This window comes from Doryrhamphus excisus, chromosome 1 (assembly GCF_030265055.1).
Source record: "Doryrhamphus excisus isolate RoL2022-K1 chromosome 1, RoL_Dexc_1.0, whole genome shotgun sequence".
NCBI classification, from domain to species: domain Eukaryota; kingdom Metazoa; phylum Chordata; class Actinopteri; order Syngnathiformes; family Syngnathidae; genus Doryrhamphus; species Doryrhamphus excisus.
In genome coordinates this window covers 32,465,767-32,484,693 of record NC_080466.1, presented here as the reverse complement: position 1 = coordinate 32,484,693, position 18,927 = coordinate 32,465,767, and the positions used below count along the sequence as shown (strand labels likewise).

Below are 18,927 nucleotides of genomic sequence, written 5' to 3'. Positions count from 1 at the left end.
TTTTTGTGGTAAGAAAAGACATTTTGGACTTTATGTTCTCCAGCAGAACCTGTGCAACCTTCAGGACTCACTAGAATGTGTGCGTGTGTGTGTGTGTGTGTGTGTGTGTGTGTGTGTGTGTGTGCTGGTACAAAACAACAACAAATCGCTCCAGAACCTTCTGGAAGGTCCACGAACGGAACTTTAAAAAAAAAAAAAAGAATTGAACAAGAAAGCATCTCATGAAGCCTGCATGTTAGCACAGACACACAAAATGACTTCCTGATTCCAAAATGCTTTCTCAGTTCAAGGAATCAAGGTTAAGGTCATTCGTCGTGACTCCGTGACAACAACAAACGTTTGCTTGTGCTGAAGGTCCACTTGCCCGTCAGCTAGCAGCATGCTAACAAACAAAACTCTCATTCAACATTCTTGAAGGGAAAAATTGTGTCTTCATGTAAATACTGGATTACACGTTAAATATGATATCATTATACATGCCCTTAAATTAATATATATATAAAATGAACCAAGGAAAGAAGCTTTTTGTACTTTGAAATATTCAAGAGTAGATGTGGTTCTCTAAAGCATGCTGGGAGCTAGAATACGGCGACTCTAAGTCAAGGCGGCCACTTCATTAGGTACACCAGCTAATGTGAACCATTAGCATAGATTCATATAATGTTCATTTTCAAGACATTCATTGAACAGTAGTTTCTAATTTTAACCAGGTGTGCCTAATAAAGTGGCCAGTGTGTTAAATCAGTGGAAGCCTGAAGTGTCATGTGACTGAAGTTGTCACATGACGACAAGAAGTGTGCTAATCTAAAGTGGTAATAAGTGTAGCATTTAATAAGCGGCTAAAAACATGACATGATTATTATTATAATTCTTATGATTATTATGGTTGTTATTACTCTGAAGGCTACTGAGGACCCGCCTCTCACTTCCTGTCTTTTCTTGCCATGGGAAGGGTAAAGGTCAGAAGACAATAGAAAATCAGAAGGTTGTTGCCTCAGGAGTAGACTTTGTTGTATAAACGTAGAAAATAAGTTTTGTTAGAAAATCTTGACAAAATATTGTAAATTCATTGGAATGACGGATGAACAAACTGCTGCTACAAACGTTGTTTTTTTGTACGATGGCTTGTTGTCAGCGGTGACGCTCCATCAGGACTAATCAAAGTTGTTGGGTCGTTAAGGACAAACAAAAAGACATTTTGGAGGATTTTGGCACATTGGACGTCACGTGATTGATTGATTGATTGATGACACTCTGAGGCTGTCAATCATTCAGCACTGTGACAGTGAAGCACCGCCTACTTTACAACTCTGACAAACACACACAACCACTCACTCCCACAGATACATCAGTGAGTTTTGGTTGGCCAGTAGATGGCATCCGAGCATGCGGTCCATGCAAAAGAAAAGTGAAAGTAGAAAATGGCATAGCAGAAGCAGCGTCTACGCTAGTCATGCGTCACATGCAGTTGGCCGTCACGTTGTGTTAACACGCGGCCGTGCACGCAATGACATCACGATGACATCACTGACTACCTCCTCTGAGTGCTTCAAGTGTGAAGGTGGAGCTTGGAGGCGTGGCTTGGGTTAAAGGTCAAGCTCAGGGTGGCGTGCTCCACACGCCGTCCCCAAGCCCCTCCCCCGTGGAGGAGAGTGGCAGTGGACACCCATTGGGCGTGAAGGGGTCCGTGTCTGTGTCAGTCTCACCCTCTGCCAAGTAGGCGGGTCTGGGTCGGGTCCGACCCCCCTCCTCTGTGGCTACCCTGGCCCTCGTGGCTAAGCTCCCCGCCCCCTTCTCGTCCTCGTCACCCCGCTCGCCAGAGATGCTGAAGCCGCTTGGTGAGCGCTCCAGCTCCTCGTGGTTCACTGACAACAACGACAGCGGCGAGTCGCCTGCTCGGTCCCCTATGGTCCTGCCGAGCCCCCCCGACGTGTCCTGCAGGGAGCTGATGGGCAAGACGGTGGGACGCTCGGCATAGGTGGGCACAGAGAGTGGCGGCGGGTGCGGTTGGATGTGCGAGGTGTGGCCTCTTGCGGCTGATCCCGCCTCCTCCCCATTTCCTCTGCCCCCCAAGCCATAGTATGAGCCCACCTTGCCGAGGGGCACTTGGTAGGCCATGTGGGGGAATGACTCGGCATAGTTGAGGAAGAGCCCGCGGATGTCTCCGGCCCCGGAGCGGGGGGCTTCCAAGGTCATGTGGGCTGTGCCAGCAGAGTCCACCTGCAGGTGCTCGCTGTGCTGGATGTGCATGTCTACTAGGAAGTCTAACTTCTTCTCCATGTCCTCCACCTGCCTCTCACACACACACACACACACACACACACACACACACATGCTGTGAGTGCTTGGACAAAGTGAAAGGTCATGTGGGATGATCCTCCTCTTCACCTGTCTCTCCACCCTGACAAATCTTCCCATCATGCTTTGGTCCTCAGTGTCGGCCATGGAGACACTCTTGGAGAAGTACGACTCGTGCCTGCAACACACACTCACACATTGTGGTGACTTTTGACTTCTTGTTGTAGAGGCAAAGGTCAGAGGTCAGCCTACCTGGGGGACTGGTTTGTGGGGTAGTTAAAGGGGGGTTTGGGTGGTTTCTTCTGCTTGGGTGTCAGGGGGGGTCCAGGGGCCAGAATCATGTCGATCCTGCAAAGGGACGGCAGACAATGAGGTCCAGCTTAAAGCTTCTAGAACAGGGGTGGGCATACAGTATAAATGTGGGGGTATGTGTACATATACATGTACATATAAGTATACGTAAACGTGGCATACAATGTGCTATATGTGCTTGTGACCATCAGACCATCAGCATCAAATAACCAAATTGAGTCAGTGAATGTGCATTAATAATGAATACATTATGTACTATGATAAAACATTGACTATTAAGGAGCATGTGAACATCCATCCGACTTCCCAGACACTCCAGTGAGCAGGTCGAGTTGTGTTGTGTGTATATAACGTGTGTTTGTGTTTGTTTGGCATTGTGGGTGAGGGAGTCGTCTGGACCGCCACATATGAAAACCTCAGATTGACTGGAGACCTGAATGTCATGTTGTCAGCTTGTATGATAAAAGTTTACATTAAATCCTTATGAAGCATCTGGCTGGCCAGATTTGGCCCCCGGGCCGTAGTTTGCCCATCCCTGTTCTGGAACGCTGTACTCACCTGGCCTGCAGGTACTTGATCCTACACAGCATGTCCAGATGACCAGCAGAGTACTGCTCGATCACGTCTTTCACGTCGTAAGGCCTCAGCGTCTCCTTGAAGCGCTTCTTGTTCAACAGGAACTGCATGATCCTGACATGTGCACACACATGTTTGATTGCATCTTGACACAATGTAGAAGTAGAAGTGTTCTAGTGTCTGACCTTACGGCCCTGATGACCAGCTTGAGCGTGGGAATCATCTCCTCCAGCAAGATGTCAGCTGGGAAGCCTCGTTCCTCCAGGACGGGATCTGGCAGGGCTGCTGCATCTGGAGGAGGACATTGTTTTGGAGAATGTGCATATCCACCTCGACTCAGATTTCAAATAAGGAGCGCTAAATTGTGTGAGCCAACCAAAAAATTGCGTGTACTATAATTTGTTGGCATGATGCCGGTAAACTCTTCTGATTGATTGATCAAATGTTTACATTTTAAATGAGGATTTTGAGTGTCTGTCACCACAACATTTGGGAAAGCAGAGTGGCTGTAAAAAAGGCCCAGAAAATCAGGTCGTTAGAACGTGAACAAGCTTTATTTAAACAGGAAGTGTGACCATTAACTCGTAGGGGTGTCATGATATACTCAGCTCATGATATCTTAGCTTTTCTCAAAATAAAGAAATACCGTCTGTTAGAATAAAATGTAGATAGCATGAATATAGCATCAGTTATCACCCTTATATCCAATAGAAAGTGTTTGAATGTGCTGAAGAAGAAATGTTCCCGTGACCCTGATCAGAGACCCCCAGCGACCCCCAGGTCCTGGAGGTGCCTGGATGCGCCAACAGCAACCCTGCGGATGTTCATGTTAATCCTGCAAGAATGTGTCAAGATAAGAACTCATAAAACAAAAGTAATTACTCTCACATACACACACACACACACACACATAGACAAACAAACACAGCTCGTGCAACTACCCCCCCCCCCCCCCTTAGAGTTGCACGACCATGTAGTAGGGACCCCCGAAAGAGAATAAAAAGAGAGGAGTGTGAACTGCATATTCAGAGTGGAGCGGCATGTCACTGGGTATGTGGTTTCACTCTCCTTTGTCTGTCTCTTCTGTATTTAAGTGTTTTTAAAAGTGTCACAGGAACCTGACACCGTCACATTTTAAACGTGACACCCCAGCTAGCTGGTTACCGTTACCTTCGTCATACCTTCAGAGCTCTGGCGCAGCGTGGATGCCTTCATGCGGAAGGCGGTGCGGAAACGTTCCCGGTTACTAAAGCCGGCAGGTTTGGGTTCCTTGGAAGGACTGTCCTCCATGGATTCCGTGTTGGCCGCCAGCTTCCTGCTTGCCGCCACCGCCACAGCCGCCATTGCTGGCCGGGCGTTAGGAAGGCGAACACGTTCCAGTAGCGTCATCTTCTGGCTGAAAGGAGGAAAATGAAGAAAGATGAACTTTTCATGGTGACAACAAGCGCAAAGGTGGAATAACCTTCGAGAAGAAAAACTTGGATTTTGGTCAAAGACAAACCACGCTCACATTAGCGCCTAAGCATGTGAAAACACATCAAGGAGACAAAGCAGTGAGAGACTCAACATTGGTTTCTCCCAAGAAGACTGAGACATGTCTTCTAAAGCCAAGAGCCATCAAGAACTACATGAAGACTCCACCAAAGAGGGAGAGGAAGTGGAGACGGGGAGACCGCCAGCGTCCAGAGGGGCTGGAGAGTCTCACAATGGCTCTCCCAGATTATTCTGCAGGTCCAATTATTAGTGAACCCGCCTACCTGGATTCTGGACCCAGTAAGACATCCCTATTGGACACGATGTTCATCATGAGAGTGTCATGGACCACAGTCCAAGTCCAAGGTGTCATGAGGTGCTCTACCTGGCTATGGCCTCCAGGTGCTCCTTCCTGCATGACAAAAACACAACGCTGTCAATCAAACAAACATGGCAGTGTTGATGAAGGCATGTACACATGCACGGGAGCTCGTGCACGTGACTTGCCTGAAGCACGGAAGAGAAATGACGGTTTCATAGAACCTCCACGTGGCAATGAGGTCTTCCCTGATTGGATTGGTAGAGTAGTAGCGCCACGCTGACTGCAACACACACCAAGCAGCGTTGAATTGTCCAATCAGAAACCAGGGTCACTGAGCAGGAGGACCTCACCTGAATGAGTCCGGCAGCTGGATGTCTGCGCTTCTCAAAGTGCTTCTGTCTGTGCTGCTCCTGGACCTTTAGAGCCAGACCTGAACCCAGAATGCCCTGCAGAGACACACTTAGACATCATGCACCATCCACATGTCTCCTAAGGACATGTGGAGCGACACATACTGCAGGCAGTGCGAAGAAGGACACGCCAATGAGAGCGAAGGTCCCGGCTAAAAGTCTCCCTGCCCATGTTTTTGGTGTCTTGTCGCCGTAACCGATGGTGGTCAGCGTGATCTGCAAGAAACAAACAGACTAGAGACACTTGTCTCACAATGTCATACATGTATGCATGACAATGTCTCACAATGTCATACATTGTGAGACAGCAGGGGGGGCAAACCTTTTACTTTTTGTGTCGCAGCTGCACTGAGGTAAAATAATTGACAGGGTTGCCAGACTATAAATAAATATATGCATCCCGTATATCCGTGTATATACGTGCAGTGGCTTGGTAGGCTTGTTAAGTTGTGTGCATATGTTGATGTGAATGTGTTTGTTTTGCATTGTGGGTGTGAAAAGCTACTAAAAGTTTGTCTCAGAAGGACTGTGACTGTGAGTCATGTCAAAAATTAACATTACATACTTTGGAAACATATGGCCGGATTCAAAGGCTTGGGGGGCTGGATTTGGCACCCCTGTCTTCCAGAGTCAACATCAGGCAGAGATGAGCTGTTGAAGCACGTACCAGCCCCCACCACAGGGCGTCTGCGTAGGTGTCAAAGTCCTGAGCTTTGGGCTGAGCGGTGGGGTCGTCCAGGTTGGATATGTCCACCGATACGTCGTCCTTCTCCACCAGATAGACCAGGAAGGATGCCAGGATGAGAGACAGGAAGCCAATGTACCATGCTGTGATCAGCTCCTACATACATTTGTCAAATATTGTTCTGTCATTTGGTTGCACCAACCTGACAATTACATGGTGATCATGGAAACACCTCCCGCCTCATCCTACCTTACTGTGGGCGTAGATAGCAGAGCCCAGCAGCTTCCACGTTCCTCCTCGCCGGTCCATGCGCAGCATGCGCAGGATCTGCAGGAAGCGCAGGCTGCGCAGGGACGTAGCCAGCACATTGCCTTGGTTACGTACCGCCACCACCGGCACCGACGCCACCAACACAAAGATGTCTGCCCAGAGCAGTGGTTATCAATTATTTTCTGTTTTTTTCTTTATTCATCCGTACAAACCACTGTTTGAGTTGCTGGCACCAGCATGGTTCAAGCATGAATAAAGACCCCGACAGACCTGCCACCCTTGAAGACACTTTATGAAAGTAAAAAAGTTTAAATGCATCCATGTTGGCAGGTCTGGCCCCCGCCTCCCACGGCCCTCGCCTCTCACGGCCCCCGCCTCTCACGGCCCCCGCCTCTCACGGCCCCCGGACACCGAACCATGTGCCCCACTATTTGAAAATAACATCCATTCATAAGCACAGCTCACCCTGGACAAGACAAGTGACCTTTGACCTTACCTAGCATGCACAGCGGCTTGCGGGCAAACTTGAGCCTCCCTCGCCAGCCTTTGTAGCGACAGCAGCAGCCCGCCGCCCATACTCGCAGTGCAAACTCAGCCCCAAAGATGAAAATGGCGAAGGTTTCCTAGCAAACATCAAACATCTCACGACGCTGTTTGTGTGTGTAAGCCTGTGTGTGTGTGTGCACACTCACCAGGACCACCAGCCAATGAGCAGATGTCTTCTCATGTTCTCTGAAGGTGGTCAGCACGGCCAGAATCAAACAGCCCAGAACAATCAGGAACCTGCATCGGTCCGACACAAGACAATGTGAAGAACACATGCACGAGAAAGACCTCACCGCTAGAGGGCATCACAGCTCTGCTCAACATCAATGCAGCACTTTTTCAAAGAACTTTTAGGTGACTCAGCAAAGCAAGTGACCTAGTTTGGCGTTTAGACGAACACAACACAAAGTCAAAGTGAACCTGTCCTTCAATCATTCAAACATTTAAAATTTGAAATACCATTTTAGAAGGGTGAAGAAAGCCATGTGTGGAAAAGACAACAATGCATAGAATAAGAAGTAGAAGAAGAAGAATCTTTAAAAGCTGTGTTTATGAGCACATGTGCTAATCTAGCTGCCTTACTTATTCCCTTCCTGCCTCCATGAAAGTCATGCGGGGGACAACAGGGGTGAGCTGGATGTTTGTCTTCACCAGGTCTGGTCAATGAAGGTTCGATGCTCGTTAATGTTCACACGCTATTTGATCGCGTTGTTGACAATCAATGCATCAGAGGACGGCTGTGTCAATACCACAAACACACACACACAGGAAGTGTGTTTTTCGTGTCCTCTGACTGGTTGCCATAAGACAGAAAGCTGTCATCTCCAACACTACCGGTCTTACCTGACCACCTTGTCCAACTCTTGGACTCAGTACGGCCACCAAATGAGTGACTTGGTCGGTGTCATCTGTCAAAGTTTTGTTCAGGACAACTTGGTTGGGTCCATTGGGTCAGCAGTTGACGTGAAGGATCCGCTGCTTCAGCAAAGAATCTTGTGATGTTGTTTGAAGGTGGCCTGTTGCTCATAAAGATCTTAAATAAAGATCCTTTTCCCTCCATTAATCCACATAGATCCAGTCCCCACCACTCACCCCTCCACCCCTCCTCAGGGAATCCTTGGATGGATACTGCCTCTGAGGATTCCTAACAAGCAATTAGCTGCCAATATTCAATAAGGAGATTGCAGACGCTGCAAGTCCAACACTTCATTTGTTGGCAGGCACGGTGAGAAAGGACACAACCAGAACCTTGCTAATGACCATGAGGTTAAATATAGAACATGAAAAAATTCTGCTCAAGTTTCAATACAGGCCGAGCCACCAGACAAGGTGTCACCATAAATGACACCAGAACCACAGGATGGAATTCTCTTACCTAGGATTTTGGGGAAGTCGAAGATGTTCTATGCTAGATGATTTCTTCATCCCGTCTACCTGCAGCCCATCACACAGGATCTGGGCCAGCGCTTACCACTTGACAGGAGACAATGTTGGACTTGATGGACCTCTCCCTGTGGGAAGGTGTCACAGTCCCGGTTCCGTTAATTCCTTTCCCCCATCACAGAACCTTGGTGTGGTTTGAATCTTTCCATGCCAGATATTTGAGGACAGTTTAGCGCAGAACATCGCTGATGCTGGTTTTATCACTGGATCTACACACTGGCTCTGCTTCTGCTGACGCATGGAAAAGCTTCCAGAGAAATTATCACAGGAGAGGAGTTCTGACGGGAGCAGTTGGACTTTTCGGATCTGACTGATGTTGGAAGACAACAAACGAGCTGATTAGCCCCACTAATTGGATCCATTAGAGCCCATTAGGGAGGCTTTTGTTAATTGGACCTCACAGAAGCTAATTAGTTCCCTCACGAGGTCACTAAAACATTCAGAGTGTCGACTTTCAGCTTCACATACTCAGGGAAAAAGCCAAGCGGAGGCGGGATCAATGATGGCAACAAATGGCAACCATCAAATCACCTTTGACTTCCTAAGTCAAAGGTCACAAGTTCACTCGCTAACAACACATGAAGATCATCTTCAACGTCTTCATCATCTCATTACTGCATCTCATCATCTCATTACTTCATAGAATGGTGATGATGACGATGCTGACAAAGCAGTTTCAGCTGCAGCTGTAGGAAACATGCTGGCCTGCAGTGACTTGGTCTTTGGGAAGGCCTCACGTTTAATTAGGAGAGATTTAATGAGGGTCACTGAGCGCTGATGGAAGTGTGAATCAAATACGTCAAAGGAGAAAAGTGGGAAAGGAACAAGGAAAGGCAGCGACTAATTCATCAGAATCATTGGAGAGTTAAGGTCATCTTTTGCTCGTCCGTCAAATTCTTCTAATTTTTCTGCTGTTGCTCAATGGTCAGAACTGCATGGTCAAAATGAAAACTAATTATCATCAGCGCTGTTAGCATGCTAGCACAAGGGTTCAAAAGAGTGGAACATTATAGTACTCAACCACTTTGACCGTGACAACTTTCTTGAGCTGACCTTCTGAGTTCGGGTGGTAAAGGTGAGTGAAGCGATTCCAGAGCTGGGGCCCCGGGTGGATGCGGAGGTTTGGATCGGTCCGCCGATTGTCAGATCCTGTGCCAGCCGCCACCACCGCCCTTCACTCATCCACACAGCGCTCGGCTCAATCTCAAACTCTCATTAGGAAGGAACGCTTTGGACAGGAAGTAGTGGCTCTCACAGGAAATGATGAGCGAAAATGAGAGCGGAGAGACGTTATGCGGCTCCAGAGAGTCACCATGTCATCAAGCGTCTCCTTGCTTGGAACCCGCATCTACGTTTCCCGCCAGAGCCCCCCCACTCCCTCCCTCCACCCCATTGTGCTGGGCATTGGCTGACATGCATTCTGTTTCCATGGCAACAGCTGCTCACTGCACTCTCACTGGAGTATCCCTCCACATCACCATGGCGACACCTGCTCACTTCCCTCCATCTTCCCGTCGCCCCCATCAGGAATCACCAGTCGCGCTTCGTCTGAGGGTGTTTCCATGGTGATGCTCGACAACAGGCGTACATCGCTGTTATTGGGACGCCTGCAAAAGCGCCGTGTAAACAAACATGTCTGCCACAAAAATACTGCTGGCCGCGCATGTGCAAAGAAGAGTAAAGACATTTTGACGTTAAGACAAATTATATTACTCTACCTACCTACCCACCCACCCACCCACCTACCCACCTACCTACCTACCTACCTACCCACCCACCCTTTTCACTGCGCTAAGCTGAAAATGTGGACAGTTCCCCCTGGTGCCTTACCACGCCCATTTCAGTGCAACCCAAACTACCAGATTACCAAATTGGCTGTGCACAATGCTGTGCTGGATGAAATTACCGCCACCCTGAACCACGCTCCGCCATCCTGCGCCATACCATGAAAATAGAGCCCTAAATGTTTCAGATCATCAAATTAATTTAAATATTATACACAATAGTTTAAAGCTGGAAGATGTTTAGATTTGTTTTCTCCTTTAATAATAAAAGGTTTGGTGCTGGTAATCCACATCATTGTTATCTTGGGTTGGACAATATTTTTTATATACCGGTATAGAGTCTTTCAATAAGAAAATGACTCATACTGATATGAACAATAAACATAAACAAGGCGAGTTGCACGTCACGATGGACTTTGATACATGAGATGAATGAAATGCTGTCATCCTGGGGGGGAAGTATTTACTCTGTGGGCAGCTCTCAATATAAACATTCCTTTACACCATAGAAACGCCTCCTCCCAAATTTAACAGGTTGAAATGGTGATAAACACAAGCGAGGGTTGGTGGAACCTCAGAGCGTGATGGAAGCTAGCGTTAGCTTTGTTTAATGTGTTTAGCGTGGTTGCGTGCGCGACTTGTGCTAGATGAGTATATCTTCAGTGTTCACCTACAATGCAGGTTCTGAGTGAAGACACACTTCTCAACACACAGAAGACATAATACCAACCTTCAAAATAAAAGTGCCGTTTGCCGTCTGTGTAAAGAATATATTGTCATAAAAAATAACTTCCCTATTCCGTTGGAATTGCACAGGTGACTACATCTATCTATCTATGTCATCTCCCAGGTCAGCCTTGTCAGAGACACTTAAACTGTCAGAGGGGCGACATAGTGACGGCCCACCGTGACGTCCACAAGAAGAAGTGCCCCAGTGGCGCTCCAGCAAGAGACTCCAGACTTCCTGTCACCGTGGAGGGACATGACGGGCCTGACACGATGGATTCATCATTGATCTTCTGAGCATTGGTGAAGACGAAACATGGAGGTCCTGCCGTTTCCTTCCTGTTTGACTGACCCCTCCCCCAGCAGGAAGAAGAGACACCATCAAGAGAGCAAGAGACTGAAGCGTCAAGTCACTGACCCACAATGCTCTGTGTCTTTGGAGTCTTTAGTCCTTACTGTATTTCAGAAAAGTTCAACATGAAGGCCGTGGGACACTTTCTGCTCTGATAGCCAATCAGCAACTGCTGCCTCATTAGCCACTAATTAGCCAACTTGGTGCCAACTGCTTCAACATGAGTTTGTAAAGGTTATCCGAAGAGTGCTTTATCCTCACAAAAGGTCACCGTGACACTTCAAAGAGGCCAATATGCAAATGAGTTAGGTCTTTACAAAGAAAGCGTTAGTGAGCTGAGCTCTGATTGGCTGACTGACCTCCAAAAATAAAATGACAGATTCCTCTTAAGCAGGCACCGAAACCAACACACACACACACACACACACACTCTATATAGTCATAGAGCCTGTGTTTCTTCATCACACCTGCTGAAGATGATGAAGATAATGATATTTCCAGAAGCTTCTATGAGCTCCAGCAGGGAGGATGCTGCAGAATACATATTTTGGTTAGCGAGCATTTTTAGACCTGGTTGCCAGGCAACTGACACTCTTTGTTGTACCGGGCTGTGTCATCCTGCTGTAGACACACACATATACACGCACACGCACACATGCGCACACACACCATACTAAAACACACAACTAAATGATGGAGTCAGCCTAGTGGTGTTGTCTTCGGGGACGCCACCAGTTTCATTTCAGTTACACCCCCCTACCACCACCACCGCCATATGCCCCACGGTTGCACTGGTATTGGCTGTTCCAGATGCCATGGGGGGGCCTCTCAGGTGCAAACTGGCTGTCAAGGAGAACTTTCACTGGTGGCAAGAACACAAACACGAAGAAGCCGCCAAACGTCCACACAGTCATCAAGAACTGCAGCTGACTAGACACATAGATCCATATTTAAAAATTATTGTTTGCAACACGACAAACGTCCCTGTATGAGAAATCCAACTTACTGAATGCCCTTTGCAGCCAATCAGAAGCCTGAATAAGGTCATGAGTGCAAAAAACAACAATCGTAAGTGGAGGGAAGTGGAGGGAAAGGAAAGTTAGTTGTCCTCACGTAAGAAAAGTTAGAAAAGTGTGATGTTGCACAAAGTAGACGAAACACAGGTGGACCTGGTCTGAGTTTATGAGCAGAAACAAACATCAGCGTTATCTGATTGGGCCTCACATCAGCGAACGCCACACGAGAAACAAGAAAGAAACACAAAGATGCTGATGAATACAGTAGTGTCCTACAAAGTGAGCAGTGTGTGGAAAAGGAAGGTTCTGTGATCAATTATTGATAGGCCAGACCGGCTGCTAAATGTCAGCGAGTCGGATGCCACCACTCTTTGATCTTTAGAAGCACCGGACCGCTCAGAGGTCCTCAAGTGTAGCGATGACGTTGGACTTAGATTGTCATCTAATCTAATCCATCAAAAGCCCTCCAGAGTCAGCGGCGTTTCAGAGCAATAATGACATGCATAATTAAAACCTAATGGTTTTGCTTCGCCGGGTCATGGTGTGGTTCGTTTGTGATGACTTTAGAATCCTGGTCATGTGACACAAGTGTGAGCCAGCGTTCTTCTGGAAAGTCTTTTTAGTTTGTTCTGATGCACTTTGATAACACACACAGGTTGTGTTCTAGTGCTTTCTCTGGGGGGTGCACAGCCTTGTGCACGTTCCATTATGGCGACCCAGAGGAGAAACATGCCCGTCTGAGAGAGAGCCAGATGTAATTACTTTTTAAAGGCAGGATGTCATCCGTCACACATTTCCAGTAAACATAAAGATATTTCGTCTTTTGGACGGAAAGAAGACCACGCCTGTTAACATTTGCATTTGAAAATAAAGTTTTGTTTTGTTTTTTTGGTAAATAAGAGAAAATAGAATTCTTCCAGAATTCTTCTCATTCCCCAACCCCCCTCCCAGACAACATTATATCTCCTTCTGGATCCAGTTTACAGCACTAAGCATTTAATGGTTATTAACATGTTCCTAAATTTCAGAGGAAAACCACAACGTACGCAGAGACGTTCTCGGTGAGTTGAATGCCACCATGAGGCGCGATGAGGCGCCATGTTTATGGCCAACTTGGCCGAGCTTGAGCAAGAGGGGAAGGACATCAAGTGTGAAATGAACATGCCATCGTGCCATCCATCCAATACATGGCTAGATCGCCTTTATACCTGCTGGAGACGAGCACACTACGAAGAGACAAGCATTCAAACATGACATGGACAGGAAAGACAGGGCAAAATGAGGGACTTTCTCAGGGAAAGTTGGAGGGTTGACAGGTAGGACGACGACACAAGTTAAACATCATCACTGAGGCACAAAAGTGCTTGTCCTGTCAAAGAGGGAACATTGGTGTCCTTTGCAAATGTTCCGAAGTGGAAAGTCCAACGTGTGGTGTCAGCATTCCATGATCCCTTAGCTGGCCCCCCTGCTGTGTCCTCTCCCGCCCTTCAAATGCCACCTGCGGGGCTGCATCACTGAGAACGCTTTAAAGTGTGTTAGCCCCACACTCACAGGTAGCCAAACAACTGGCACACCCCTGCTGCCTGGACCAGCAGAAACAGGAGGATGCTTAAAATGGCCCCTTAAAACCAGCCAATAGAACCAGTGATGCACTCAGGAACTTTTAGAATACAGTAGAATTAAATGGAACTAAATGATTTCCTCATGCTCAGAGACTGAATTTCATATCCAGCCATTGTTCAGGAGGGACTTTTCCAAATATTTCAGGTGTGCCCTTTGGCCATTCAGTCATTGTTGTCCAAAAGGACCAAACCAACATGTCCACCTCCTCTGGCAGCCAATCAGAGGCTTCTTCACTGCCAGGAAGCAGGAAGCGTTCCAAGGAGGAAGGAAGTGGAGACGAGGCTCCATTAGGAAGGATGCAAAATAAAGCATGAATAAATGATGAGTGGACTTCACGCTGTAGTGACTGCACAGTCAGCGCTGGGGTGCAGTTGGTGGTGAGGTGGGGGGGGGCATGAAATGTGATGCTACTGAATATTCTGGCTGCCAAGCTTTTTTCATATTTCACTAACACAACACGCTGTGTTGTTGTGTCATCATCATCATCATCATCACCAACATGTGTGTTAGCGTCACAGTGCTACAGGAAGTAGCAGGAAAAAGAGAACATTAACCATCACACCCCCACCTGGCTCAGGTTTGGGGGGGGGGCAGATCTTCTTTCTGCCACCAGTAAGATCATCCTCCTCAGGGTCTTACTGCCCCACCCCCGATCCCCATCGATCCACTTCTGTATGTGTGTATGTGAGCATGTGTGTGTGTGCACATAAGTATTACATATCAGGTTAGCAGCCACTCATGATATTATGCACTTTATGAGTGTGTGAGTGAGCGTCTCACTATTTCTGTCTAACCAAACTCAACAATTGACTCCAATATTACTACCATTTATACTATTTCCACTCCTATTTGTACTATTACCACTATTTCTACTACTATTTGTAGCCTAGTATAACTACAAATGTTTGGACTATTTTCATACCTGTCAACATTTGCATTTGAAAATAAGGGACATTTTCTGAAGAATAAGAGAAAATAATGGTAATTGTGGTCCTTCCAGCGGTAGGAAAGTATTACAAATATTACAAGGATTACAAGTATTTCTGATCATATTCTTAGAACTGCAGTAATACTACAAGAAGCAGATGAAGTAGGAGGTAAGTATTGGAAAGTAAAAACAAAAACCATGCAGGAGAATGTCCAGACATTTGTTGGTGACCTCAAGCTGAAACCAACTTGGGTTGAACCAAAACAAACCAAACACGCTTTTGAGTGGCCCAGTCAAAGTGAATCGTATTGGGATGCCGTGGCATGACCTTAAAAAGGCTGGAAAAACATACAAAATGAAAAAAGCTTTACCAACTACCACAATTACCCTTATTTTTCCCAAAATGTCCCTCATTTTCAAATGCAAATTCCAACAATTCTGCAAAAATGAGTGGGCCTCCACAGCATCGTAAACGCTTGACTGTAGCTGTTGCTGCAAAGGGTGGCTGAACCAATTGTTCGGTTTCGGGGGCAATCACTTTTTCACACAGGGCCATGTAGGTTTGTAGATTTTTTTTCTACCTTAATAATAAGTTGCATTTATAAACTGCACTTCGTGTTCAGTTGTGTTGTCACTGACTAATATTTCAACTTGACCTAAAACATTTAAGAGTGACTTTAATAAGATATCAGGAAGGCGGCAAACACTTTGTCACACCACTGAATATAGTAATAGTAATAAACGTCATAAAGTAGAGACAAACACTCCTGTTATTCGTAGGTGTTCCAGTGATTTGTGGCGTGAAATGTTTGCATATGACAGCGTAATGGCGGGTCAAAGAGTTCACATCTTTCATCATGGTTGGCGTCGGCACATTAATGGGGACATGCGGCACAGGAGCATAGTCCTCCAAAGATCACAACAATAAAAGTGGACCAGTGTTTCACCTTTAATGACACTGAGATGACTCCACTTCCCACAATCCATCATTTTGTCCTGAATACCAATACCCGAGCTCTGTCACAAACGAGCTGAGACGCCACCGTTAGCCACCTGCTAAGTTGTGCCACCATGTTGATGCTAAAATAAACATCTAGAGAACTTGAACTCTTTCTGGTTTGTTTATGAGCACCTTGGAGGCTAACCTTTGTTTATTAGTATTACTGCGACCACTGCTAATGCTTATAAGCATACGTAACAAACAGTAAATGTTTATTAGCATGTTTATGTTTGGAAGTGTTTAACAGCTAGTCAGCTGCTGCGGCTAATATTACGTCTTGCTAGTGTGTACACGCTGCAGATTCTTCCTGCTGCATTAACACCGCACTCAAAATGTGGCTGATCCAGAAGCTTCATCCCGGAGACACTTTCTCTGCACCCATACCCTGCACATGTTTTTTGACTGCTCGTTTCTTGTGCACCGTCAAGACGTGAGCACCGCTTCCTAGATGAGTCCCACAGGAACGTTTAAAAAGAAAACACGCAAATTACCTTCATCCAATCTTACGCATCCTAAGTGTAGGTAGCGAGATGCTCACTAAAGGACGAGTGGGGTCACATGGAAGCCACTATTTCACCTATATCTCTATGGGGACTGGGGATTAATGGTTTGATTAGTTGCCGCTAACGACCTCACCATTCGCAGAAACAACATGCGTTAAATGACCACAGAGTGACCATTAGCCACACTGTTAAACACTGTTAGCACTTCCTAATGTCTTCTATTAATTAGGAAACAAGCACCACATCACATGATGAGTGCACATCCAAAGCTGCAGTCACATGATCAGTAAACATTTCATGCAGCAGTCACATGACCAGTGCATGTATAATGAGGCGGTCGCATGACCAGTAGTGATGGTGATTGACAGATGGAGATGGCTTACTGCTGACTGTCAGCAGTGACGGCAGATAAACGTCAGATTAGAAGACTGAGACAAAATAATTGGCTGTGATGCAGGGGCGTCCATTTTGGCAAAAAACTGAATGTACAGAAAAATGTTGAAAATATTGTTGAGCGCAGCGTGTTTGTGTCACAAAGATCAACGCTCCCTGAAGGCCTCATGTCAGCTCAATTTCAACCAATCAGCATCTTTCTGCGCATGATGGCTCAAGACCTCCACCTTTGTGAAGTACCCCCTAATTACCGCTGGACATATTTGTCATATTACACATCATGTGACTTCTCAAGCCCATCGTGTGACCTCACACAATAATTGCTGCCCCCTCAACAAAATAAGATCCAAGAAAAAATAGGATTGATGATGTCTACCAGTTAATCAACAGCTTGTTGGTGTTCAATCAGAGACCACCTTCAGCATCATGTCAGCGTCAATCAGCCTCACGTCATCTGCTGGTCAAGGCAGAAGGTGTGCACGTGTGTCCACAGCTTGGAATATGAAGATGTCTGGACACCTGAACAAGGTCAAAGGGGACTATCAAGTCGCTGATTCAACGGCCAGACCAGCTGTTGCCGTGGAGACCAGCTGACAACACGTCAGTCGCTGGCGTGTTTGGAAGTTGACAGCTGACGCGGCGCTCCTCTGATGATGTCACACGTTCTCTTCCCGCGCGAGGTTGTGGCTGACAAAAGGCTGACACCCTGACACCAGCACATATGGGGCGGCCATATTGGAAGCGCCATGCGTCGGTAGACGTGACAGATGATTCGATGTCACTGCAGCAGTGTGACAGTAAGGGAACGCCCACTCGGCGTCTTGCCCTGAACTTTGAAACGTGCATCCCAAAGCTCTGCGGTCACATGACTCTGACAGGAAGTCAGAGTGGACCGGTTCTGCTGCACTGTAGACGTGCACATCAATCATACTGTTTAACTCTGCATGGCATCACGTTTGCTGGCAGACTGTAACACTTCCTAATAACATGACTGCCACCCACAGGACTGGAAAGGAATGAAGCCTTGGGGGAGGTCTTTAGGACATTCACCTTATTTCACTGCATTTGGACCATTCTTGACGGCATCATCAAGGATGGTCTGGATTGACTGACAGCTTCCAGCAGGCGGTGGAGCCAAACGTTCCAAAAACAAACTTAGTGGCAACATCTGCTGGAAGCTTGATGCCATGTTCACTAACCAGAATCAGACCCTCCACTTGAAAGTGTGTCACATGTGCAGTGATGGTGTTACTCACACAAAAGCGTGGTAGAGCAGCGCCCATCCTCGCGGTCTCTCCAAGGCGTCATAGATCAGGTTCTGGATCCTTCTCTTGCGGATGTTATTCCTTTTGGCAGGCCGGCTGTAGTTCAGGGGGGTCTTGGCCAGGAGCCCAATGGCCATGCCCTGAGAGGCCCGCTTGTAGTCCTCCCGGCCCACCGACACCAGCAACAGGGCACCATCTTTGTCCACGCCACCGACACCCTGATCCAGTGGATCCTTCTTATGCTCCTCTGAGCCACTAGCGACGGTCCTGGACCGGAGTCCCATGGTCAGTGTTGGATGCCCACGGCAGGCCGCATGCCATGGTCTGGTCTGGACCAACTTCCCCCCACACACCTCTCAGCCCGGGTCATTTAAGGATGTGGAGGGATGGGCTCAGCTCTGACACTAAAACACAAGACCAGGACAGTCAGGAAGAACAAGAAGACGAGATGGTGGCAGTAACAAGTCCAAGACTAAACAGTCAGTGAGGTGAGATCAGCTCAAACTATGCAATCAACTCACAGGGAGGAGAGGGTGAGTACGTGCAGGATTTCAATTCAATTAAATAACGATCACGCGCATTCCGAGTCACTCAAGTCTAATTGGCTTCTAAAAAACACATTTGTCCTGGCTGTCACGCACGCGCAGCAGACAAAGACCTGGCGTGTGGCAGCCTAGCTGACACGCACACATGCACGCATTCACGCACGCCCCAAATAACAACAAAAATCACAACAGACGAGGAAACAAAGCAGACTCACCGGCTCGCATGGCTCCTGTTTCCTGGGCTGCCCGCATCCATCAAGCCCGCGAGGGAAGCGAAGAAGAGGAGGAGGACGAGGACGAGAAGATGGAAGAAGGGGAGATGGAAGAGGGAGGGTGGAGACGAAGGATGGAGAGCAGAGATGCTGCGTGGAGGAGGTCGATAGAGGAAGTGAAGCAGAGCAGCAGCGAGGGAGCCCACCACAGTGGACGCGACGTGCGCGTGCACACAGCGTACATA

General features: G+C 47.3%; 1 protein-coding gene across 2 annotated transcripts; it reads right to left on the bottom strand.

Moving 5' to 3' along the window:
- On the bottom strand, positions 1-18,927 carry kcnq3 (potassium voltage-gated channel, KQT-like subfamily, member 3). 2 transcript variants are annotated; one of them, XM_058075513.1, is made up of 16 exons: positions 18,686-18,927; positions 17,917-18,329; positions 7,039-7,129; positions 6,843-6,969; positions 6,326-6,498; positions 6,059-6,232; positions 5,497-5,607; positions 5,332-5,427; positions 5,163-5,261; positions 5,045-5,067; positions 4,368-4,582; positions 3,372-3,477; positions 3,169-3,300; positions 2,551-2,646; positions 2,389-2,476; positions 1-2,289 (listed from the first exon to the last, which is right to left on the bottom strand). In XM_058075513.1, exons 2-16 carry the CDS (start codon positions 18,207-18,209, stop codon positions 1,600-1,602), a joined length of 2,514 nt encoding a protein of 837 aa, XP_057931496.1. In that variant the 5' UTR covers positions 18,210-18,329; positions 18,686-18,927; the 3' UTR covers positions 1-1,599. The 2 variants fall into 2 exon arrangements, with proteins under 2 accessions (XP_057931496.1, XP_057931409.1); XM_058075426.1 differs by having other exon boundaries at positions 1-2,476.